This window comes from Lemur catta, chromosome 6 (assembly GCF_020740605.2).
Source record: "Lemur catta isolate mLemCat1 chromosome 6, mLemCat1.pri, whole genome shotgun sequence".
Classification (NCBI taxonomy): domain Eukaryota; kingdom Metazoa; phylum Chordata; class Mammalia; order Primates; family Lemuridae; genus Lemur; species Lemur catta.
In genome coordinates this window covers 9,074,144-9,101,103 of record NC_059133.1, presented here as the reverse complement: position 1 = coordinate 9,101,103, position 26,960 = coordinate 9,074,144, and the positions used below count along the sequence as shown (strand labels likewise).

The following is a 26,960-nucleotide window of genomic DNA, read 5'->3' as shown; positions in this document are numbered from 1 at the left end:
CCCGAGTAGCTGGGACCACAGGCATGTGCCACCATGCCCGGCTAATTTTTTCTATATATATTTTTAGCTGTCCATATAATTTCTTTCTATTTTTAGTAGAGACGGGGGTCTCACTCTTGCTCAGGCTGGTCTCGAACTCCTGAGCTCCAACGATCCGGCCGCCTTGGCCTCCCAGAGTGCTAGGATTACAGGCATGAGCCACCTCGCCCGGCCTTCTCTTTTTTTTTAAACAGAGTCTCGCTCTGTTGCCCAGGCTACAGTGCCATGGTATCAGTTTAGCTCACAGCAACCTCAAATTCCCGGGCTCAAGGGATCCTCCTGCCTCAGCCTCCTGAGTAGTTGGGACTACAGGTGTGAGCCACCAAACCTGGCTAATATTTTTCTATTTTTAGTTGGCCGGCTAATTTCTTTCGATTTTTTGTAGAACAGGGTCTCGCTCTTGCTTAAGCTGGTCTTGAACTCCTGATCTAAAGCAATCCTCCCACCTTGGCCTCCCAGATTACTAGGATTACGGGCGTGAGCCACCACCCTACATATAATAAATTCATTTCAGAATTCCTTTGACTAATTAATTACATAAATCTATTTCTCAAATCTGCTTTTGTATCAGTGGTTCCCTTATTAATTAAAGAGTTGAATAAAATCTTCAATACATGTTCATTTTATATTTATTAGTGAAAAAAATCAAGTTTTTAATTTTTTAAAAATCATACTTTAGCACATACTAGATCTTATGTTAATAGATAGTACAAAAATGAGACAGAGTCCTTACTCTCAAGAAGTCTAACAGGTATGCTATGACATATGACAAGACGGAACTATCTGTTTAATTCAACAAGGAACATTTGTAGTGAATTTCTAGAGACCACTGAAGTTTTATAAAACAAAGCATTTATGTATTACAATCTTCTACAGGGACAAGTGATAAAAAGGAAAATGGTCTGAATAAAAACCATCTTACATAGATGGTTATTTAATGTTTATTCAATGACAACATATAATAAGTAACACTGCAATTCATAGCAAAACTCACATTTTTTTTTTTTAGAGGCAGAGTCTTACTCTGTTGCCTAGACTAGAGTGCAGTGGTGTGATCATAACTTACTGCAGCCTCAAACTCCTGGGCTCAAGGGATCCTCTTGCCTTAGCCTCAGGAGTAGCTGAGAGTACAGATGTAAGCCACTGTGACTGGCCACAAAAATCAGAATAAGAGCTCATCTGATTTCTTTTGGGCTGCATTTCCCTCTCTAAGGTATAGTTGCTACAAATCTTTGCCTTGTTGCTCAAGGTTGGTTAATCAGTCAGTCACAAATATGAGACATCGGCTGGGTGTGGTGGCTCACGCCTATAATCCTAGCACTCTGGGAGGCCAAGGCAGGAGGATAGCTTGAGGTCAGGAGTTCGAGACCAGCCTGAGCAAGAGCGAGACCTGATCTCCAATAAAAATAGAAAAAATTAGCTGGGCATGGTGGCACACACCTGTAGTCTCAGCTACTCTAGAGGCTGAGGCAGGAGGATCACTTGAGCCCAGGAGTTTGAGGTTGCTGTGAGGTAGGCTGATGCCACAGCGCTGTAACCTAGGCAATAGAGCAAGATTTTGACTAGAAAAAAAAAAAAAAAAACCAAATATGACACATCTGCTATGTTTCAGGCCTCTGGAAATATAGTGGAGAGCAAGTGAATAGTGTTCCTAACCTTAGGGTTACTGTCTAGAGGGGATGATGTATGTTACATAAATTGTTGCTAATAAAATAAATACGAGTTCCATGAAGGCATGGTCTTGTCTTTTGTTTTGTTCTCTGCTTTATCCCAAGAATACAGAACAGCTGACATGCAGTAGGTTTCTCTGTAAGAAATTATTAAATTTATAATTCTTAATTAAACAAGTAAAGTGCTAGAAAGACTATAGGGTATAATATATGGTGTAGCTTAGAGTGTAAGGGTTATGGAAAAGTTCCCTGAGAAAGTGATGTTTAAACTGAAACCTGAAAAGCAAATGGAGTTAGCCTGGCAAAAAGAAAGGAGGCTATCTTCCCATGCTTTGTACCTCCTTACCCTTACCACACGTTAATTGGGACTGATGATTTCATTATCCAGCTTTGCTGTTTGCTTTGAAAGGTCAGGGACTGAGTCTATTTGTCAACAGACTCCCCGAATCCCTAGTACCTACCACATAGTAGGGACTTCCCAATAAAAGGAATAGTTTCTGAGAAGGAAACTTAAACATATAGCATCTGCCAGTGTTATAATTACAGCCTCTCGGGAGAGGCAATTCTGTTTAATATGCACAAGAATCTGATGAAGAGTAAGAAAATGTTTACCTGTCATAAATCTTGGCAATTCTGAGTTCTCCTCTTCCTTTTCTCAAACTTATTCTTGTTGTTGAAGCATGAGCCAGAATGTGTCCTCCTATAGGTTTTTTGGGGTCTGCCTGAAAGCTGAATTAAGAAAACAAAACATTTTCTCAGGTTTCTTATATGGATTACATATGGCAATATCTGCAATTACAAAGCAACCTTTCTGGGGAGGCTGTCAGAGGATGAAGTATTCTAAACAAGCAAAGGCTTGTTCATAAACTATGGAGTGGAGTGAGTATGCTACTATATACTCCATTACCATCTAGTCCAGGCTTCTGAGATTCCTATGATAAATAGTTCATATTTTGACTTTTAAAAAAGAGATTACTATTAAAAAAGCACAAATAAAACATTATTAATTGTGTTAGGATAATTCTTGGGATAAGCAGTTTTCTTTTTTTCTTTCTTTTTTTTTTTTTTGAGACAGTGTCTTGCTCTGTCGCCCTGGGAATAGTGAGGTGGCATCATCTCACTGCAGCTTCAAATTCAAGCGATCTTCCTACCTCAGCCTCCTGAGTAGCTGGGACTACGGGCGTGCACTACCATACCCAGTTAATCTTTTTATTTTTGGTAGAGAGGGGGGTCCTGCTCTTGCTCAGGCTGATCTTGAAGCCCTGAGCTCAAGCAATCCTCCTGCCTTGGCTTCCCAGAGTGCTAGGATTACAGGTGTGAGCCACTGAGCCCTGCCCTCAATTTTCTTCTTTACAAAATACAGAGATAATTTATTTATTCATTCATCAGAAATATTTATTAATGGCTTATTATATGCCAGGCACTAGTCTAATAAATAAGAAATACTCAACCCAGGCCGGGTGTGATGGTTCCCAGCAATTTGGGAGGCTGAGGCGGGAGGAGCACTTGAGCCCAGGAGTTTGAGACCAGCCTGAGCAACATAGCAAGACCTCAGTCTCTACAAAAAAAATATAGGAAAATCATCTGGGCATGGTGGTGCATGCCTGTAGATCCAGCTACTCCTGAGGCTGAGGTAGAAGGATGGCTTGAGCCCAAGAGTTTGAGGTGGAAGTAAGCTATGATGACACCACTGCACTCTAGCCCTGGCGACAGAGCAAGACCCTGTCTCAAAAAAAAAAAGAAAAAAGAAATACCCAGCCCTTCTCTATGATGCTATGTAAATGAGAACAGATTGAGAAACTCTTTTCTTTTTTTTTTTTTAAAGTCAAGTGAAGCAGTGGGAGTGGAGAAGGAACAAAGAAATTTGTAACTGGTTGTGATTAGTTGTAAACACCACTGCCCTCAGACCAGCTGAGAATCTCTTTCTTAATTATTAACTGTATATTGGAATCCTTCAGAGTTGTACTGTTATGAATTTGCAGTGAGAACAATCTTCGAAATATCTTTGTCTTTATCATTGATACCCAAAGTTTATTCTTCTCAGTTAGAATATTGAAAAGATAAGCTCTTACTATCTCTGATCATATGGATTCAAAAAAACATATTATGACTACAGGATAGTTACAAATATTATTAACACTCATCTTGAGAGATATACTCATGAAAGGACTATCATTCACTGGCAAGAGGTGAAAGTTTCTTAATAACCCTAATAATGAGCCCTTTAAGAAAGCATAGGTGTGGGCTGGGCGTGGTGGCTCACGCCTGTAATCCTGGCACTCAGGGAGGCCGAGGTGGAAGGATAGTTTGAGGTCAGGAGTTTAAGACCAGCTTCAGCAAGAGCGAGACCCTGTCTCTACTAAAAATAGAAAAAATTAGCTGGGCATCATGGTGCGAGCCTGTAGTCTCACCCACTCAGGAGGCTGAGGCAGGAGGATCGCTTGAGCCCAGGAGTTTGAGGTTGCTGTGAGTTAGGCTGACACCACGGCACTCTAGCCCAGGCAACAGAGTGAGACTCTGTCTCAAAAAAATAAATAAACATAATTTAAAAAAGTATAGGTGCAAATATCCTCAACAAAATACTAGCAAATCGGCCAGGCATGGTGGCTTACACTTGTAATCCTACCAATTTGGGAGGCTGAGGTAGGAGGATCATTTGAGGCCAGGAGTTTGAGACCAGTCTGAGCAACACAGCAAGACACCCTCAATCCCCACCCCCTCCATCTCTACAAAAGAAAAAAAAATTAGGCAGATGTGGTGGCACGTGCCTGTAGTCTCAGCTACTCAGGAGGCTGAGGCAGGAGGATCACTTGAGCCCAAGAATTTGAGGTTGCAGTGAGCAGTGATCATCCCACAGCACTCTAGCCCTGGCAACAGTGTGAGACCCTGTCTCAAAAAAGCAAAACAAAACAAACAAACCAAAAAACCCCCCTAAAACCGCCAAACCTTATAAGCATATATATACACTATGACCAAATAGGCTTTATCCCAGGAATGCAAGGGTGCTTCAGCATAAATCATCCGTGTAATATGCCATATTAATAAAATGAAGGAAAAAAAGACATGATCATCTCAATTAGTTCAGATGAAATCCTAGGCTTAGAAATCATCAATAAAGGGAACAGCACAAACTAACAGGTTATACTCGATCAAAATAAACTACAATATAGCATAATAGCTTCAGCTCTGGAAGAATATAGTTACAATTCAATTCCTGTTGTGCTTGCTCCAGGAAAGTGTTCAGGATTCTGGTTACTATAAGCTTGAGCCTTGGTGTAGTAAAGATGTAGCTGACTGACATGAGGTTAAATATATATGTTCATGGGGATAAGATGCTTTCTGGTAAAGGAGTCTGCTGATATAAACTGCTGCTTGATCAAGTGGCTCAGAGGTGAGGACCAGAAGATCCTTGGCTGGGGCTGGATAGGATTCAACAGGTCCAATGTAAGAACAAGAACAAAGAGTTAGTTGGAAAGAACCGCTATCAAGAAAGTAGCAGCCAGGCAGTCAAGACTAACAGCAGTTAAGAAGTCAGAAGGCAGGGTTGCTCTGCTGGGCAGCTGTAGGGCTAGTAAAGCAATAAAGCCGTCTCAGTTGGATGAAATAGCTAGAGAGGTGAGTTGTCCCTATAATGTTTGCAGATCAATGCCACTCTTTTTAATGGAGTGCCCTGAACTTTCCAGGTTACCCTACCTTATGGGTAGTTCTTCATGGTCTGAAAAAAAATCCTGTGTTCTATATAGATGGGCTGCGTGAGGCCCTGATGATATTCTCAACTGGGTTATGAACACTGAACCTATATATACTGTATTTATGCTCCTCTAATGTACTTTTCATGTTCTGCCTTTCGTACTATTATTTCTTCACTTATTATATTCCTCCTCAATTCCTCTCCTGTTCTCTGTCACTAAGCTCCTTAAGGGCATTTAAACACTACATTGTGTTTAGCTTTGTAGAACCAGCTACACAGTGGATCCTCAAAAATGTTTTTTGAGCTTAAGATATGGAAGCTACAAAAATTCCAAGGAGAATATTGGACTGCAGAAAGATTGGTGCTTTCACAGAAGTTAGGGAAAAATAAAATTGAGACCAGTTGGAAATTTCTATTAAAAGGAGATAGGAAAGGAGAGTTAGGGTTAGCTAAATGGGCAGACAGAAGTCTTAACAGCTGTATCACTGCTTCTCACAGATGGGCTGTCCATATTGCTCAGTAATTCTCCTATATGAGCATGGTTAGCTTCACTTCCCCTTTTATAAACCTTCAGTTGTCTCCTAAACCCCCTTTTCCATTCTTGTCCCCTCACCTTGGATGACATTGCCTGCTACTTCATAAAGAAAACAAGGGCTCTCAGGAAGAAGCTCCCGTTTTTCTATCCACCACCTACATACTTATTTACAGTTGTGCTCATTTTTTTCTCCTTCTCTTTCAACATTCTTTTTTCTCTTATTCCAGCAAGTCGTCTTATACCTCGATGCCTTCGCACACACTATTCCCTCTGAAATGAAAGCTCCTTTCCCCACTGTGTTTGCTCATTCAGCTCCTACTCATCCTTCAAGTGTTATCCCTCTAGGAATCCTTGCCTAGTCCCCTGAAACAAAGTAGAAACAGGCCCCCTCTGTGTTCTCTTATCACTGTGTGTATTCCTCTATCGAAACATGCTATATGGTACTTTCAAATTCACGGGTCTCACTCCCCAACTATACTTTAAATCCCTGTTCATCATTGTTACTCCAGTGCCTAGAAAGTCCTTATAATACAGAAGGTACTCCATAAATACTGTGGAATAAATACAGAAAAGACAATTTGGGTCTCCCTGGTCTAGGTCCTTCCGAACAGATTTGTGTCATATGTCCAAAGAAGCTGTAATTCAAGGCACTTTTAAAGGGTGTTCTGACAGAAAGGCAAATATAAAAGGAGATAGATTCTTCCTAATTGAAATAACACCCCACCCCAATGCCATTATATTAATAGATAACCTAAAGAAAGGTGGGAAGCTGGACCTTCTAGATGTAGTGCTATGACGTTTTTTCTTAGCAAACTATCGTTTGCTGTTACCAATGTGGTATCCTATGCACAAAAAAGAACAGTTAGTACTGCTTGTGATTGATTACTCTAGGTCAATAGCCTGGATATTAAGAATGTCATCTCCAAAAGGAGATGATTTTGAATGAACTAAATGGGAAAATAAATTATAGGATTTGCAAAAGGGCTAAGAAAACATACAGAAAAGATATTATGGGTCCGGGCGCGGTGCCTCATGACCATAATCCTAGCACTCTGGGAGGCTGAGGTAGGAGGATGGCTTGAGGCCAGGAATTTGAGCCCAGCCTGAGCAAGAGCGAGACCCCATCTCTACCAAAAATAGAAAAAATTAGCCAGATATGGTGGCTCGCATCTGTAGTCCCAGCTACTCAGGAGGCTGAGGCAGGAGGATCATGTGAGCCTAGGAGTTTGAGGCTGCAGTGAGGTATGATGATGCCACTGCATTCTAGCCAGTGTGACAGAGTGGGACCCTATCTCAAAAACAAACAAACAAAAAAGAACTTATGGGGAAAAAAAAGTCTCTAAGAATGACTTAGAAACTAAGAGGTTATACTTAATCAAAGTAGACTGCAACATAGCATAACAGCCTTAGCTCTGGGAGACTATCAAGCCAATTCAAATTTTGTTTGCTCCATCAGGCTATTCAGGATTTCTGTGTAGAATTTATTGCTTGTAACCTTTCTTGTAGGTCACTAACCTTTTGATAATTTAATAAAACATATTGACTCCTTCCTGGAAAAATGCACATATATACACATACAAAAATTTTCATGAAGGTCTAGGAAATTCATAAACCTCCCTGTCTTGTGTGCCATGGGTATTAATAATAATAACAACCAAGATTTACTGAGTCCTTGCTATGTGCCAGACATCCTTCTAAATCATCAAATTATTTCTCTTTGCCTGGATCCCGTATTCAGTAACAATTTCAGATTAAAATTAGGATTCTGCCAGGCACAGTGGCTCATGCCACTGAGGCTACTCTTGAGGCTGAGGTGGAAGGATCCTTTAAGGACAGGAGTTTGAGACCAGCCCGGACAACACAGTGAGACCTCACCTCTAAAAAAAATTTTAAAAAATTAGGTCAGGCATGGTGGTTCACACCTGTAATGCTAGCACTTTGGGAGGCTGAGGCGGGAGAATTGCTTGACACCAAGGAGTTGGAGACCAGCTTGGGCAACATAGCAAGACCCTGTCTCTACACAGAAAAGAAAAATTAGCTGGGTGTGGTGGCATGTGCCTGTAGTCCTAGCTATTACTTGGGAGGATGGGGCAGGAGGATTGCTTGAACCCAGGAGTTTGAGGTTCCAGTGAGTGATGGTCTCGTGACTGCACTCTAGCAGACATAGAAAGAGATTGTCTCCAAAAAAAAAAAAAAAAAAAAATATATATATATATATATATATATATATATATATTCCTATAGAGGTCTACTTATAGGGAGAGAACACAAGAATGCACTGGTCACATGAACTTCAATTGTAGTTACATTTTTCATTATGAGTAAACTGTCCCTCTGGTTTTTCATGGAGTCTCATGAGTTTAATTAATGTGAGTCTACCCCCAAGGGATGGATTGGTTCTCAGTAGGCTGACTAAATCAAATCTCTGCCTGCAAGACTGAGGGCCCTGAACTGTAGTCAATTCACCAGAGTAATGGCTACATCCCTGCAAAGCCTCTCAGGTGACAGCATGTCAGCCTTTCCCCAGGCAGATGTAGCCCTGATGTGCTGTGTGGTGTATGAGCTTTGGAGTTAGACCTGGGTTCAAATTCTGCCTTGTTAGTCATGTGACCTCAGGAAAATTGTTTAACTATTCTAAGTCTCTGTTTCTTCACTTTAAATGGGGGATAATAACTGTACCTAACAGACAGGATAGCTGTGAGACAAAAATGAAATAATTCAGGTAAGGCATTAGCTCAGTGACTACAATTGTTATTATTTACCTGCTTTCCTAATCCTGACTCACTTATTATCTATGTTACTTTGGGCTAGTTACTTTTATAAACCTCAGTTTCTTACATTGTAAAATGGGAATATAAAGACCTTGCCTCTTAGGGCTATCATGAAGATTCAAGATATATTTAATATGACTCATTGGTACTCCACTATGTGCCAGGAACTGTACCTGTTCATTCATATACATTAGCCTTACCCTTACAGCAATCTTGGCACAAAAGAGATCCTCAGTAAAAAGTAACTATTATTATTTAACTAAATAATTCAGTTAAAATAGGCACTCTTTCATTGAAATTTAGATCAAAAAACTTTTCTCAAGTCTCTTTGAACTTCCTGACTATTCTAGCAGTCATAACCCAGTCTGAGGTGAAGTACAAGAAGGCATAACAGCATTTTAGAGGGCTTTAATTTACTTCTATTCCTGACCAAGTAAAAACAACTTCAGAAAACCACCCACATCCCTTCTTTAGCCTATCCTCTTATTTCCCCTTCTTTTATATTTCCTTCTTCTCTTTTTTCCTCCTTTTCTCAACTGGGGAACACTTTGGAGGAGGAAGAGATGGAGGTGGGTATTAGGAATAAAGAAGGACCAAGAAACATTCTTTCATTTCTCCCGCTATGGTTGAACAGAATATGGCATGCTATATTGTTGAGGGTAAGATGCAGAACAGCCTGACCTGCCAACTTCAAATTAGAGTGCTGGGGTCATGAAGTATATACAGAGTATAGTATGGGATGGAGAGGATAGAACAGTGAGAATAAGACGGCATCAACTTTAAAATAAAAAATACCAGGGTTCAAATCCTGACTCTCCCATTTTTAAATTGTGTGATTGAGCAAGCACTAAGTATTCTGAGCCTCTGTTTCCTCCTTTACAAATTTGGAATAATCATAATGCCTACCTCAAATACTGGCTGGAATGTGGGGCATGGGCTAGGGCAAGCTGGAGGGACAACAGGCACTCCTGGTGCCTTTCACTTGCTAAGGGGTAACTTTCAGATGGTATTATTGAGAAGGGGTCCACTGAGGAAAGAAAGGCTGAGTGAACTTGCCCAAAACTGAGAAGGAGGCTTTGAGATTAGGGGAAAATGGAGAAAAAGGAGTACTGCTGAAAAAGAAGAGATGGTTCTTAAAAAAGGGTATGTTTAAGAAATTTTGTAAAGTAAACCTTCCCTTTGCTCCCAAAATATGTAGAAAAATCTATGCTGTTTTCAACATTTTAAAGACGAGATTCTGGGATTTTTTTTAGTCGGGGCTGGGGAGGGAGACAATAACATGCTGAGATTGGCTTCATAGAAAGAACAGGGAGGCCCAAGGAGACTGAGTTACATTGCGGTCACACGAGAATTACATAAGATGATGCATGAAAGCACCACACACATGTTATGTAATCAACAAATATTTATTTACTATAAATAAATTTAAATATTTATTTTATAATTTATTTATTTAAGAATATAAATAAATATTCTCAATTTTGAGGGGGGAGGAAAATGAAGTTCAAATAGTTTAAATGACTTGCACAAGGTCACCATGCTAGTGACCCTAGTTTAATGTTTTTTCTCTGATCTCACTGACTTTTAATTTATGCTAATGATGTTGAATAAGTAGGTGATATCCTTAGAGAATAAACTGACTTCATTTATAAGACTGCAAATGTTCTAAGATAGCTTTTTGTTTTTGCAAAACAAATATACAAATGAAGTAGGTGGCATGGTCTTATTTGTTGCTCATCTTATTATTTGCCCTGGTGTGGGGCTTTACATGCTGATACTTTGACTTTTTAATCTCCAGGCTTTTATCAACTGGATCATTCCAGTTCTAAAATCTGTATCTGAAAGCCTCGTCTAGGAGCTACTGCTCTGCTGTATCGTACGGCAGATCCTTGCCTCTATAATTTTGTTCCTTTTTAATGCAATGTGCCATCAAGTAAAATGCATGGGATAGAAGCCTCAATTATTGTCAGTGTACTTGGGGACTCATACCAATTATAGTGATATTTCTCTGACAGGCTCCAGGCAAGCTGCAGCTTGGAATTCCTCAACACTGAGAAACAAAGACATTTTTTTTATGGGAGGTTTTCTAATAGCATTTGAAATCCTTTAGTTTAAAACTGCTCTGGTTTTTTTCAGTTAGTGGTGGTAATTTTTGTGCTTTATATGAAGCCATGCATTTAATTTGTATTCTTATAATTTAATATACTAATTATAACTTAACATACTACTCATAGTGAACCTTGTTTCTTTACAACTTGGCTAGGTGGAGGAGATGATGTTTCAGTGCAGACTTACCCAGTACAAATACTAGCCTTTGTTATGCTCTCTAGCTCTTGACTTAGTTCACTTCATTATACATCTCCTCCCCATTCCACCTCCCTCTTCAATTACTTCTTTTCTGTCACCTCTCTCTTTCTCCTCTCATTGTCTTATTGGAGTTGATTCAAAATGGTTTTACTCTTTTTGAAACTTTCTACAAATATAAGAAAAAGAACCCCTACCTGATCTGATTTCCAGTGATTTTCTTTGCCTTTTAACTCTAGAGTGACAGTTTTGGCCTCGTCAATGTTCCCTCCCCACACCTGAAGAAAGAACATTGCTCTTTAACTTGTACTGTTTTATTTGAATACAACCCACTTCCTCCCTCTGAGCCAATGAGTCATTTTGTCTTTTTAAAGCGAGCCTTAAAAATCTTCCATTTCTCTTCAGTTTAAAATTATTCTCTTTGTGAAGTACTTCATGTTCTATGTGTGAAAGACACCCTATAAAACAGGGAAGATTGCCTTAACCACTCAAGGACTATACTATAGATAATGTATAATACACCAAGACTAAAATTTTGAGTTGAATGGACATCATTTATTTTTCTTCTTTATGGAGGCAAAGATTTTTTTCTCTTTTGTTCACTAGTGAATTCCCAGAATCTTGTTACATAGCAGATCTTCAATAAATATTTGTTGAATGAATAAATGATTGATTTCTCCCTCTTCAACCTTTTTAACTCACTTAATACCATTTGTATAGTTAATATTTTCATACTGGAATCTCTTCTAACTAAGTAGAAAATACTCATAAAAGGGTACTGAAAGTGAGAGATATATCAAACAGCAGAAGATGCAGCAATATTGTTAGGGTAAGTTTAGAAAATGCCTAAAAGGCTAGATGAGGTGGCACTCGCCTGTAATCCTAGCACTCTGGGAGGCCGAAGCAGGAGGATGGCTTGAGGCCAGGAGTTCAAGACCAGCCCGAGCAAGAGTGAGACCCCACACCCCATCTCTACAGAAAATAGAAAAATTAGCCAGGCATGGTGGCTCGTATCTGTAGTCTTAGCTACTTGGGAGGCTGAGGGAGGAGAATTGATTGAGCCCAGGAGTTTGAGGTTGCAATGAACTATGATGACACCACTGCACTCTAGCCCAGGCTACAGAGCAACACTCAGTCTCAAAAAAATGAGACACATTCATTTCAGTACAATTTACAGAATTTACACTAGCATATCAAATATCTTCTAATACATATGTCAGTGACTCATTTTATCTAAAACTATATGATGTACTGCCTCGCTTTAGAGTAATATCACTTTGTATTGCAACCATCAGAGTAGTAATTAATTTAGGTAGGAATCTTCAATGGATGTTAAAACAAATGGATGAAAGCTTATTGCAGAACAAGATATTTACACAGTCTCAAGTATCATCCCACAAATTACTTATTAATACAAAAGGAAATTTTTGTAATTCTCTTTTAAGATGGAGAAATATTATGAATATCATCTTAATCACATGATCAAACTTAACATCACTATTAATGGGACAAACTGCCATCATGTGCCTCCTGATATGATATACTGAGATAGCCATAATATTGCTTATGTAGTTTTTCACATTTTTTTAAAAATCCAGATCCCAATAGAATAACATTTCAAATAATAAGAAATTGCAAAAACAGTTGGACTGTACTCTTCAAAAATGTCAATGTCACAAAAGTCTAACAAAGGTTGAGGAGCTGTACTGATTAAAGGAAACTAAAAAGACATGAAAACTACATCCAGTGCATGATGTTCAATTGATCCTGAATTGAAAGCAAAACAAAAAACTCCCAACAACTATAAAGGTTATTGAGACAACTGGATATACTTGAAACAACTGTATATTAAATAACATTATTATGCCAATGTTAAATTTCCTGAATGTGATAATTATACTGTGGTTATATAGAAGAATGTTTTTGTTCTTAGAAGAGATATGCTGAAATATCAAGAGGTGAAGTGTCACGATATCTGCAAATAATTCTCTATGGTTCAGGAAAAACCTCTCAAATGGTTCACAAAAAATATACATATCTATGTATGAGTATTTGTGTGCATATGCAGAGACAAAGAGCTTTTATACATACACACACCCAAACACACAGATGAGAGAGAGAGACAGAGAGATGGCAAATGTTAACAATTAATTAACCTAGATAAATGACATATGTGTATTCATTGTACTAATCTTGCAACTTCTCTCTGGTTAAAAAGCTTTGTAAATAAAAAATTGTTTAAAAACATCTTTTAAAAAGCATTATCATAGGCCGAGCACGATGGCTCACACTTGTAATCCTAGCACTCTGGGAGGCTGAGGCAGGAGGATCACTTGAGGTCAGGAGTTCGAGACCAGCCTGAGCAAGAGAGAGACCCGATCTCTACTAAAAGTAGAAAAATTAGCTGGATGTGGTGGCACATGCCTGTAGTTCCAGCTCCTCAGGAGGCTGAGGCAGGAGGATCCCTTGAGCCTAGGAGTTTGAGGTTGCAATGAAGTACGATGACACCACTGCACTCTAGCCAGGGTGACAGAGCAAGACTTTTTCTTTTCTTTCTTTCTTTCTTTTTTTTTTTTTTTGAGACAGAGTCTCACTCTGTTGCCCAGGCTAGAGTGCCGTGGTGTCAGCCTAGCTCACAGCAACCTCAAACTCCTGGGCTCAAGCAATCCTACTGCCTCAGCCTCCCACATAGCTGGGACTACAGGCATGCACCACCATGCCCAGCTAAATTTTCTATATATTTTTAGTTGTCCGGCTAATTTCTTACTATTTTTTTTTAGTAGAGACGGGGGGTCTCACTCTCGCTCAGGCTGGTCTCGAACTCCTGAGCTCAAACGATCCGCCTGCCTCGGCCTCCCAGAGTGCTAGGATTACAGGCATGAGCCACTGCACCCAGCCAAGACTCTTTCTTAAAAAAAAAAAAAAAAAGCATTATCATAAATTCAGGGTTATTGTGATTGGTTATTCAGACATTTGCTGCTCAAAATTTTTGATGGTGGCAACAAACCTTTCTTTGAATTTTCTGTTTTTACTATCCTACTTTAGCTCTCCATGCCTTTCTATGCGCTGCCAACTTTCAGAACCAACAGTTATGTCATGTCAACAAATTCTGCATACAGGAGACTTCTCTCATAGGCCTCTCTTTTTTTTTTATTGCACTGTGCAATAAAGTGATTTGTGATACTTTTGTGCCCACACAAAGATTATTCTACATTCAAACCCTCTTGATATTAACCTCTGAGAAATAAAAAGCAGAACATTGAGGCTTACGTCATAGTTGCTCCTGGATCAGCAGTCATTTGATTGGTCACAAAAACAGCTACATTATATTCTGCATCAAGAAATAAAATTAAGAAACTATGAGAAGGGCAACATAAATATAAAAAGTTAATTGTTTAGATTTCAGAGTTTAGAAATATTACACCATGAATTTATTTTATAAACAAGATCATATTCCTAGTTTTTCATTAATAACAGAAATTAATTTATTTAAAGCTATTATTATTGTTGTTGTTTGGGCTAGAATCCTTATTTATGGTTTAAAAAAACAGTTGTATTCCCACAAAGGTAATTTTATTTTTTAAAAAGTACTGACTCCTGACATTATTCTTAGCTTCTCTGCAAAGCATACTCAGCAAACATAGTCACAGATGCCATTCTTATAGTTCCATTTTATTTTAAAGATATACCTTCTGAGATTTTTTGGAGTCGTGACAACATCTGGGCCAATTTTTGCTGCCGTTCAGCCAACTCCCCACGACCACTGAAATCCACTCGAAAAAGTGCCATTATTGAATCAATGATCTGCACAGGATTAATGCAAAAATAAATATGCATTTTGTAATGGAAGGAATAAGTTAATTTGAATAGGGATCAATAGAGGAAAAATAATATGCTAAATAGGTCTGTGAGAGAGCAATATTTTTTTTTTTTTGAGACAGAGTCTCATTCTGTTGCCCAGGCTAGAGTGCCGTGGCATCAGCCTAGCTCACAGCAACCTCAAACTCCTGGGCTCGAGCAATCCTGCCTCAGCCTGCCGAGTAGCTGGGACTACAGGCATGTACCACCATGCCCGGCTAATTTTTTCTATATATATATATATGTTTTTAGCTGTCCGTATAATTTCTTTTCTATTTTTAGTAGAGATGGGGTTTCGCTCATGCTCAGGCTGGTCTCACAATCCGCCCGCCTCGGCCTCCCAGAGTGCTAGGATTACAGGTGTGAGCCACCGCGCCTGGCCTGAGTGAGCAATATTTAAAAGCTTATACCAATAGCTTGAAAATGCCAGCTTCTTCATGGAATTTTGCTGCTACATAATCAAGTAGCTCCATCTGATGTTCACCTGGTGGGAAATGCAGTGAGAAAATGTTATAAATGTTAGAAGAAGCAGAGGCTAAGATCATTCATGTCCTTTGGGAGCTAGGCAAAAGAGAGTCCTTCCTTGAAGGATACTCTTAATTATTTATGACTTTATTAAATATGATTGCATATTCTACCTTGTCATACATGTCAAATGCTACATTACCAAAAAGAATGTTACTCTAAATTTCAAAGACAAAGAATAAGAAATAATTTGAAGGTATTTTAATATCTAAGGACCTAATAGATGATAAAATTTATGGACTGACGAAATTAATCTGGAGAAAAGTAAAATAAAAAGAGAAAAGGACAGTGTCAAAATGTTGTATCACTCAAATAGTAAGTCAGTGCTGCAAACCATACATAACCCAAGCATCCCACTGCATGGGGCTCTTACTAGTATATGCACGTGCATAAAGTACATTGTCCAGTACTGCATCATGGTCTACATTGAAACGATCAGCAATGTCCCGAAGGCGATCTGGACGGCTGGAGTATTACGATTAAGGATTCAATAAATCAATTTCACAAAAAGTTTAGACAATAAATACAAAACATAATATCTTAAGTAAGTAAATTAACACAGAGGCAAAACAATGTACCTGCAAAGGTATTCTGGAGGATGCTAGTAATCACTTATAGTCTATACCAGATTTTATTTTTCAGAAGTGCTTCAGTTTAGGTAGTGATAATGGTCATAGTAATGGTGAGGCAGTAATGAATTTAAAAATTAAATTATTAAATCTTCACAACAAACTCGGAAGCTAGTTATTATGACTTATATTACATTTTACAACTGAGGACACTGACAGAGATTAGGCAAATGAGTTAGGATTATGTAGCAAATCAGTTACAAGAGAAAAACTAAAAACTAAAGGTTTTGAGCCTCCTTTGTTCTCAGTTCTGTAAAAATAGATCTATTATAGAAAGATAATATCACTGAATTATAATTCAGTCACTTCAAAGTGAATTAATTTGCTCTCTTCATACTAATCTGTTCAATGTGAACAAGTTTAATATACCATTAATCAGATACTGCTAACAAATGATAAATTTGACTACATGAACCAAAGGGTCAAAAAGTAACTTCAAGGATCCAAGGGTTTTTGGTTTATATAGGGTTTAAAATCCACCTTCTTCTAAAGGAGTTGTTAGCTTTCTAAAATTAGTAAATTCATAGGGAGGCAAATTCAGGATACCTACAAAGGTATTCTGGAAGATGCTACTTATATTTATAAACTATAAAGGAATAATAATTTTTTTTAGATCCCAACACTATGTCTGATGTAAAATGAAGTAAAATAGAATGCTTGTTTGTAGTCCCATTTCACTTTTTTTATACTGTTTACATAACACTGATTATACTATAAGTAACTATAAAGCAAGGACCATTGATAATCTTATTTGTGATGCTTGCGATGATTCAATAAATGTTGGATTGAACTGTCATTAGGATTTCCCAGCCATCTATATCCTAATGCATTATGTATGTTCTTGTCTTTAGAGCTTCAGTGACAGCCACTAAAATCTTCCATTGCTATTGGGTATACACAGTAGATGTTTTCGGTAGACAAGTCAAAGAAGACAGGGAATTGGAAGGGGCAATAAAAATGTTTTTCACCATATCAGTTTCTACAGATTCCAGACACTATGTGACCAGGAGTGTAAAAATTGGGCTGAAGGGAAGTCCAAATCAATCTATAAATATTTTTTAACTCATTACCATATGGAATTGATTACCATATTATCCAATTACCAAGGCAATGCATTATGGAGGATCTAAGGAGTCATAATCTATGCTCTAGGAAAGTTTAAAACATAATTAAGTAGACAAAATATAAACATGTAAAAAGAAAAACATCAAGAGATAGTAGTGTAAGTGTGAGAGACATGGAAAGAATGAGAATATTCCAAGGTGGCTCTTGCTGGGGCAGTGTCCCCTCCCCACCCAGCTGTTTTTCCTCACTACCTCTTGCATATAACTTAGCTCCTAACTATTTCTCGCTATGGTTCTTGATAAAATCCAAATTGCCCTAACAGTGGCTACTAATCTGTAAGAACAATTCCTTCCTCTCTGAGAATCATCCTTAATCAACTATTTCTGAAACCAGCTGAACTCCAGCTGAGCCCCCTTGCTAAAGAACTATTCACCATTCTACCCTGCTTTCCCAAGTTAGAAGGCTCCTTCACCATCTCATGTCAGGCATTTCCTAATAAAGACTTCTGCAAACTGTTCTCTGGTTATTTTTCTTCTTTGAAATTATTTTAGATATTAAATTCTATCATAGATCAAGAAGGACAAGGTTTTCTAAATTGGGTAATTAGAGAAGATTAGAAAAAGCAGGCCTTGAAATGTGAGCCTTAAAGGATTTGTATGATTCAGAAAGACTGTGAGATGGGGACAGAGAGAGCAAATAACCAATAGGATAGAAATATACCAGGCAAATTTCTCTATGACTAGTAAATTTAACAATCAACAGTGACAGCAAAATAAAGGCATTTTCAGACATATCAGGGCTCAAAGTTTATCACCTGGATTACTTTTCTGAAAGAAGTACTTAAGTAGGTACACCAGCAAAACAAAAAATATGAGAGAAAATAAAGTTTGGGATTCAAGAAACCATAATGAACAAAGAAAACAAAAATCTTTATAGTAAAATCTAAATAATTGCTGATGTACAGTGTTTTCAAATTCAATAACAAAGCATGTTCATAGGCAATGGGATTGGACTAGAGCAGACTCATCTCTTTGCCTCTAATAGTGACAACAATAAGTAATGAGCTTAGAGAGGCTGGGGCTTCATTGTCAATGGCTTTACAAATTTGTGCAGATCTTCCCTATTATCAAAAAGAATTTCTAGCTGGGCACAGTGGCTCACACTTGTAATCCCAGTGCTTTGGGAGGCTGAGGCCAGGAGTTTGAGACCAGCCTGGGCAACATAGTGTAAACCTTGTCTCTAAAAAAGTAATAAATTTCCTCTGAACCCAGTATCTCATCAAACTATTGTATCTCTTCTTTCATTCACTGGTCAATTACATACTGCCTCACTCCCTTACTCTATATTTGCAAAAGGCTTCCATTACCTCACCCTACTGCAAATGTTCCCTTGAACTCCTAATTTTGAACTTCAGTGATGTTTCTCAGTTTTCACCCATGAAACCCCCACCCCTCTCTCTGCTTGGAACATTGCTGCCTCCTCTTTTCTTTTTAAAACTTTCCTTTTGTTTGGTCTTTATAACCGGATTTCCTTCTACTTCCTCTGTCTCTGTGGGTTCCTCATTTTGGTCCTCTTCCTAAATATGGGCACACCCCAAAGTTAGGTTCTCAGTTCTCTCTTTGCACTCTGTAAATTCTCTTTCCCCTTTGGTTAACTCATCCATATCTCTGGCCCTTCCCCTTTCTCAAGCTGAATATAACATTTCCAACATTTCCATCTGGATATCCTCCTGTAACTCATATTTAACACATTAAAATGAAACATCACTTTTTCTCTGAAACATGATCTTCCCAATTCTATCATTAGCATCATTATTTTCCCAGTATCTAGACAAAAAACCTGCCAGTGGTTTTTCAAACCTCCTTCCTTGTCTACCAAATACAGTTATTAAGTCATATCAGTTTTCCTCTCTGATATTTCTTGTCCTTTTCTTTTTACTCCTACTGCTTCCAACCCATATCAAGTTCTCATTACTTGCCTAGAATACTGCTAATGTACCCAGGTTACACCCGTCACCTGGTTTCAAAGGCCTTCATGTCTAAGACCCCAGTCACCTTTCTAGCCTTGTATTCTGGAATACCTTACACTTAATTAAACTGCAATTCTTTGTTACCCAAGCAGGTTCTGTTCTTTTTCATCTTGTGTTTTTGCACTCTTCACATCTTTCCCTTTATTTGAGACCATGACTTTGAGTGAGTTGATAATCTTCTTTCTATTAAGCAAAATCTTTGGAGAAGTAAGAGGATTAAAAATGAATAAGATATATTAATAATTTCCTCTCATGTACGTTTTGTCAGTTTTACATCAACTCCCCTGGAAAAGTAAAACCTTATTAAATAAAAAGTGATTTGAGAACTTGACCAGTAATTGTTTTCCCCTTGGCTTTTCTCATTATTGCTCATTTGTGGGATGATAACAAAAATAGTTATATCAAATAAATTGTCTTTTGTGGTAACATTACTATATCATACTATTATGTTAGCAATTTGCTTAAATAAAAAGGTTACAAGGTATTTTCTGTATCAATGAAGATAATCTTTCCTCCTGTGTAGCCACCAGTTCCTGGAAGTTGAGCTGTCACTAGGAAGCAATTAAAAAATTAATATTAACAGGAGTGAATAAACTTTGTACAAATGAATATAAACATGGGATTTATGCTGGTTGCAACTCTTTAGTAAATTTAGCAAATTAAAGAGTCAGGACCCTTCAGTTTCTAAACAGTATGTTATATTTTCACATTACTTAACCAGAAGTGAAATTATAAGTATTCTGCCAGCATAGTAGTAATTCAACAAAGAATTTCAATATCTCTCATGAGGGGAGATATTCATGAAAGTTCTCCCAAGGAATGGAAGTAGAATTTAAATATTCCTTTCTTTCTATAAGAAATAATCACAAATACAATTTATGCTATATAACTTATTTATGTTATCTTTCACTTAATACATGTCAAAATTTTTAAATGCATTTACTTTTTATGTAATAGTAGTACCAAGGAGCTACTTTGTACCAAGTACATGCATTATTTCATTTATTTCTCAAAACAATCCTAAGACTTGGCACTATCATTATTTCTATTTCATTTACTTTATTTTTATTTTTATTTTATTTTGAGACAGGGTCTCATTCTGTTGCCTGGGCTAGAGTGCCATGTTATCATCATAGCTCACAGCAACCTCAAACTCCCAGGCTCAAATGAGCCTGTTGCTTCAAGCCTCCTGAGTAGCTGGGACTATAGGAACAAGCCACCATGCCTGGCTAATTTTTCTATTTTTTTGTAGAGACAGGGTCTCGCTGTGTTGTCCAGGCTGGTCTCAAACTCCTGGGCTGAAGCCATCCTCCCACCTCAGCCTCCCAAAGTGCTAGGATTACAGGCATAAGCCACCGTGCCCAGCCTCTATGTTTGATGGGGAAAATTAGAGAAATGAAGCAACTTGCCCAAGGTCACACAGCTATTGATGGTAGAGCCAAGACTGGAATCAGGCACTTTGATTCCAGAACTCCCTTCTGAATTATTTTGCCAAGCTCCTGCTTTGGTCAAAAAAATGAACAGTAGTGTCTTTATGAAAAAGGAGATATCTTTGATTATTTTGTTTAAAATTTTTTATTTTATTTTATTTTTGAGACAGAGTCTCACTCTGTTGCCTTGGTTAGAGTGCAGCGACATCATCATACCTCACTGCAACCTCAAACTCCTGGGCTCAAGAGATCCTCCTGCCTCAGCTTCCTTAGTAGCTGGGACTACAGGTGCACACCACCCACACCCAGCTAATTTTTTTCTGTTTTTTGGTAGAGATGGGGTCTTGCTCTTCCTTAGGCTTGTCTTGAACTCCTGAGCTCAAGCAATCCTCCCACCTTGGCCTCCCAGAATCCTAGGATTACAGGCATGAGCCACCGTGCCTGGCCAAAAAATTACTCTTAGTCTCTCTTAGGGCCAGCTTTATCCCATGGAAAGTAAAGTATTCTGGGCCTCAACAGATTTTGTGTCATTCTTGTAAAAAAGATATAGAAAAGATGGATTGGGAAAAACTGAGACAGTGGGCTCCTCTCCTCACCAACATGCTCATGTACCTATTTACCTTCTCCCTATTTCCATTCAGATGTTCACAGTACAGCACATACAGTATGACCTCAAGCATCACACATTCAAAGACCAGCTATGTAACCATGTGCAGTTTACTTCATCTCCCTAAATTTTAGTTTTCTTGCAAGTATGTTCAGATTACATGAGATTATTTAAAGTACCAGGCACATAGTAGATGTTTAGTAAGTAATAGATATGATTATTATTATTGTTGTTATTATTATTGTTATTATGTATCCTTACCACAGAGGGTATGAGAGAGCTGGGTTTTTCCAGTACGAAATTCTGTGAAATAGAGAAAAGATAATAAAAAACATGCATAGTTAGTTTTTAGATATTTTCACAAAGAATAAAACATGACCTCAGAATGTTACTGTTTTCTTTTCCAACTGTCAAATCTCACTCAGAAGACCAGCACAGTGAGCAAAAGTTAACTCTCATAAGAATGTTGTTTGGCTCTGGACCTCGGTGGTGGTTGTATCAATTTATGGATGAAGAAATGAAGGCTCCAGAAGAGGTACTGCCAGATGCTGTGCCAAAACAACAGTTGCCCCACTGGATGGAGTGAAGTTTTTATTACAAGCTCACAATCACTATTAAAAGCATTTAGGAGTATTTTCTGCATTGCATGCTGTTTCCCCAAAGGAAGGATACTTCGGATTGTATAAAGAAAATAGTGCAATGATGATTTGAATCTTTCCCTATGGTGCAATCCAGTTTATGGCATTTGAACATTATAAAACATTAATTACTACAAAGCTGGGAGTTTCGGGTCATGTGCACAGATTAACGGCTGGATCCATGGCAGGTATGACAGCAGTTATCTGTACTTACCCTCTTGACATGGTTAGAGTACGCCTAGCATTCCAGGTGAAATGGGAACACACCTATACAGGAATTATTCATGCATTCAAAACAATTTATGCAAAGGAAGGTGGTTTCCTTGGATTTTACAGGGGCCAGATGCCTACTATATTAGGAATGGCTCCATATGCAGGTGTTTCATTTTTTACTTTTGGTACATTAAAGAGTGTTGGGCCGGTCCCATGCTCCTACCTTTCTTGGCAGACCTTCATCTGACAATACTAATGTCTTAGTTTTGAAAACTCACATAAACTTACTTTGTGATGGTGTTGCTGGAGCAATAGCACAGACAATATCTTATCCATTTGATGTGACTCATCAGCAAATGCAATTAGGAACCTCTACACCAGAATTTGAAAATGCCTTACCATGCAGGATACTATGAAGTATATCTATGGACATCATGGAATTTGAAAAGGATTATATCGTGGTTTATCTCTTAACCACATTCTCTTTTTTTTTTTTTTTGAGACAGAGTGTCGCTTTGTTGCCCTGGCTAGAGTGAGTGCCGTGGCGTCAGCCTAGCTCACAGCAACCTCACACTCCTGGGCTTAAGCGATCCTACTGCCTCAGGCTCCCGAGTAGCTGAGACTACAGGCATGTGCCACCATGCCCGGCTAATTTTTTTTTTTATATATATATTTTAGTTGGCCAGATAATTTCTTTCTATTTTTAGTAGAGACAGGGGTCTCGCTCTTGCTCAGGCTGGTCTCGAACTCCTGACCTCGAGTGATCCACCCACCTCGGCCTCCCAGAGTGCTAGGATTACAGGTGTGAGCCACCACGCCTCTTAATCACATTCTCTACATCTCCTCTCAAGCAGTGGGTTTTACAACATATGAAATTATGAAGCAGTTTTTTCACCTCAACTAAAAAAAACATCATGGTTTGTCTTCCTTAATAAACTCTGAGAGGGAGAAATAAAATGTTAATTTAATTGTGGGGTGAACATTACTTGAGGTAGGATATTTACCCTGTGACAGGAACCACTGGTATTTTAGTACTTGATTATTTTCTTTTTTTACTCACAAATCAAAAATGCTCACCATACTTTTTGATGCCAAACATTATACCTTAGAACACTGAAAAAAATATTCCTAAGCTGATGCTTGTTAAACAATTAAGTTATTTGAAACCATTTTAAAGTTTTATTTGGAAGGGGAACTAACTTCAAAACTGAGTTTAAGAGGTTGCCATTAGCTTTATCATGCTGCTCCAAGTTTTTAGTTGTAATCATGATTTTTAAAAGACTCTAACATTGTTTATTATTATTAAAATAAACAGGCTTAGTTATATTGCAGCAGGACAATGAGAACTGAATTTTTGAGTTACATAAAATAGCCAGCATTGAAGTATTATTGTCTCTTTTATAATTCTGCTCCACTACATAAAAGGACACCTTTTCCTTTATTTTTTAAATAAAATTAACGTTGCATTTAAACAGTAGCCATGTAGAAACTCAAAGATAAATGAAGAGGCTGGATGCAATGGAAAGTGCCTGTAGTCCCAGCTACGCCGGAGGCTGAGGCAGGAGGATCTCTTGAACCCAGGAGTTTGAGGTCAGCCTGGGCAACACAGAGAGACCCCCATCTCTAAAATAAATGAAGGAAAGAAGGACGGATAGAAGGATGGATCAGGTTTTGCTCATATGTTATTACCAGGTACTATATATGATTTCCAAGTGTTTTTAAAAGTCAATGTATTTCCCAAAGGCAGTAATAATAAATACTAAATATTTTTGCTCTCAAAAACAAAGTAACACTATAGATTTGTTCTTGTTAGATGATTTTGTTTATATTATAAAATTTATTTAAGTGGACTGTGAAATATCCATTAATGTAGCTGTGAATATCAAAGAATGTTTCTGAGATATTATATCATAATACATCAACTAGTTTTTCTGTAAAATAATTTTAGTACAATATAAGCAAGTAGAAATATAAAATATTATTTGAATTGTTATCTATATTAAGAAAATGATGAAATGTAAGAATTCCATTTATTGTGTTTAGAGCAGTTTTGTGTTTTATAATAAGCATGACAGAAATGGGAGGGGAATGATTAAAGTTCTATCTTCAGAAATAGTAATTTGTAGAATTGATGTGATTTTTAGGACATTAGAAAACTGAATTATTTTTGCTTCAATTTTTATTTTTTTGCAAAAAAGGTTTCTTGTCATATCTCAGTAAAAATTTGATGAGCTGGTTTCATTTTAAAAGTCTTTATTATAAAAATAAATATGTATCTTTCTATTATCTATAACTGCAGGTAGAAATACATGTGTTCTCAAAACTATTTTGTATATTTTCATATAGCTAACTATTGTTATTAAATTTTAAGATAATTTAAATATATAAAATAAGTATCTCAGTTATATTATCAATAAAAGGGACTGTAAATTTTTTTGAATACAATTTTTTTAAATAAAAATTTGCATTCTGAAAAAAATCTCACTCATAAAGTACCTTATGTGTCACAAATGGATTATACATGTATGAATACCAACAGTAAGAAAAAATTTTAATGTATTTTTTCCATAGTTTTCCTTAAGAATAGTCATATAAATGAAAATTTAAGGCCCCACCTCAGAAAAGAGAACCTGGGGCTCCCCCACTGAACTAAGATCCTCAAGGGGGAGCTGAAGTAGTCTCAAATTGTCGGCATCTACTAGCTACCAGCAGAAGCAAATTCTCTCTGGAGGAAAACTATCTACTTACCAACTTAGGTCCATTGCTCATAGATTAAAACCAAGCAGTAAGCTCACAAATATCAATAAATACACAAGAAGGTAAGCCACTAAGACTGAGTCAACCAAAATAATGAAAATCAGATTTAGTTCCCCAAGTCAACAGAAAACAACAGCAAAAAAAAAAAAAAAAAAAACAGATCTAGTTCCCCAACGACTGCAAATATTGGAATTGTCAGATGCAGTACATACTATAGCTATGCATGAATTGTTTTAAAAAAATACAGGATATTGTCAGGGAAAAAGAATCTAATCTCTATGTTCACAGAACATTTGTTGCCTAGAACTAAAATCAGCCTTGTTATTCAATTACTTTTTAAAAGAATAAGAGAAAAAAATTCTATTCTCTTCTATAGGAATCATGAATAAAAGGATGAAAAGTGCCAATAAGACCCATCTGTTAATGTTGGTATACATTGTCATTGCCATCCAGAATGATCCTGTTACAATAATTAAGATTTCATCGTAAGTTCCAAAATAATTCACTATTGGCTGTTTATTTAATTATATGCATATATACATATAGATGTATGTGTGCGTATATTTATGTATCATTTCATATAACAAAATATTAAGGTTCTACCTACCTCCAAAAGCTTCTGTGATTGCCATGCTTTCAATTCCACCTCCTAGCAACTTACTGTGAATAGAAAGACAGCATTAGCAACAAGAACAGAAATAGGGATATTAAGAAAGGAGAAAGTATTCATATTTATTAGATAGATATGTATTCACATCTATGGATATGAACCTAATATGTATTAGATATAAAGTATTCATATCTATAGATGTTAGTATATCTACCTCTCTAACCTACCTATCTATCTATCTATCTATCTAACATGAACAGAAATTCTTGGCTGAACAAATGGCACTCCACCCGTTCAGATCTGAGGTTCTGTTGTGTATGGGCAGATGGATCAGCAAAACAACATGAGGTCTGCTGTTCTTACTTACTGGGTATCAATAGTAAATGGGTTAGTAAGGCCTTATGTTTCACTATTCTTTAGAATTGAATTGGAATTAGAATAGATGGCCTTAGTTATTAATTGGGTTTTTCATATTGTACTGGGACTATGTTTCTAAAAGTCAACTGAATTTTAGTCATTTATTTTATTTTATTTATTTATTTTTTTGAGACAGAGTCTCACTCTGTTGCCCAGGCTAGAGTGCTGTGGTGTTAGCCTAGCTCACAGCCACTTCAAACTCCTGGGCTTAAGTGATCCTCCTGCCTCAGCCTCCTGAGTAGCTGGGACTACAGGCACTTGCCACAATGCCTGGCTAATTTTTTGTTTCTATTTTTAGTTGCTTGGCTAAGTTTTTCTATTTTTAGTGAAGATGTGGTCTCACTCTTGCTAAGGCTGGTCTGGAACTCCTGACCTCAAGCGATCCTCCCACCTCAGCCTCCCAGAGTGCTAGGATTACAGGGATGGGCCACCATGCCTTCAATTTTTTAATATACTGAAAAACATATTAGGAGAATCCATTGATTGCTATCATGATCAGCTTATCTCACATAAGCCAAATTTTATGGAAAATATATCAAAATAGAAAATGTTCAAAATGTTGTAGGTAATGTTAGCAGTTAAAAGAGTAACTGTCAGATTTTAACAGCATACATTTAATGGGTAACCCAGTGTTGTAGAGCATTTAATGTTCTTGATATGAAAAGACCTAAATTTAAGTCATGATCTAATTCATTCATTAAATGCAACAAATATTGTGTTAACTGTGCTAACCCTGATAAGAGCACTTTTAAAACCTTGTTCATAGTTCCTATTAGCATGACTTTTGGGATGTGATCACAGATCGGACAAAGCCTTAAGAGATATGGATAATCCAACAGATTTACATTTACTTAGTTTCAGAGAGCAATTTAAATATAAATTGAAGCAAGTTTGGAAATTTTTCACAAATTTAGTGAGGGCTGCAGACTTCAATGAGGAAAAGAAAAATCTAGATACTGACCTTCATAACTTGAATGTAAAGGCTGTGGACTGGCAGATCATCCCATTTGGAGGGAATACACTTATAGATCCTACAGGCCTAGCAACTGTTAAAGGGAGCTCTACTTGTCCCTCCCCATCTTAAAAAAAAAATCACCCTGAAAAGTTATAGTTCTGGAAAATCCCAGACAAAATTTCTGATTGATTCGCAATCTCAAAATTTACCTGGGAGG

The 26,960-nt window shown here is 37.4% G+C and overlaps 1 protein-coding gene and 1 pseudogene across 1 annotated transcript in view; one reads left to right on the top strand and one right to left on the bottom strand.

The window, feature by feature from the left end:
- The window catches only part of DMC1 (DNA meiotic recombinase 1), a 35,124-nt gene that overhangs the window by 1,760 nt on the left and 6,404 nt on the right, over positions 1–26,960 (bottom strand). The window contains exons 5-12 of the mRNA XM_045552862.1: positions 25,369–25,421; positions 21,415–21,456; positions 19,595–19,667; positions 15,767–15,858; positions 15,279–15,352; positions 14,700–14,814; positions 14,281–14,341; positions 2,322–2,438 (exon numbers count right to left, since the gene is read on the bottom strand). Coding sequence (XP_045408818.1) covers positions 2,322–2,438; positions 14,281–14,341; positions 14,700–14,814; positions 15,279–15,352; positions 15,767–15,858; positions 19,595–19,667; positions 21,415–21,456; positions 25,369–25,421 — 627 coding nt within the window. The remainder of the gene's footprint in view (positions 1–2,321; positions 2,439–14,280; positions 14,342–14,699; positions 14,815–15,278; positions 15,353–15,766; positions 15,859–19,594; positions 19,668–21,414; positions 21,457–25,368; positions 25,422–26,960) is intronic.
- LOC123639253 lies at positions 21,838–22,908 on the top strand (annotated as a pseudogene).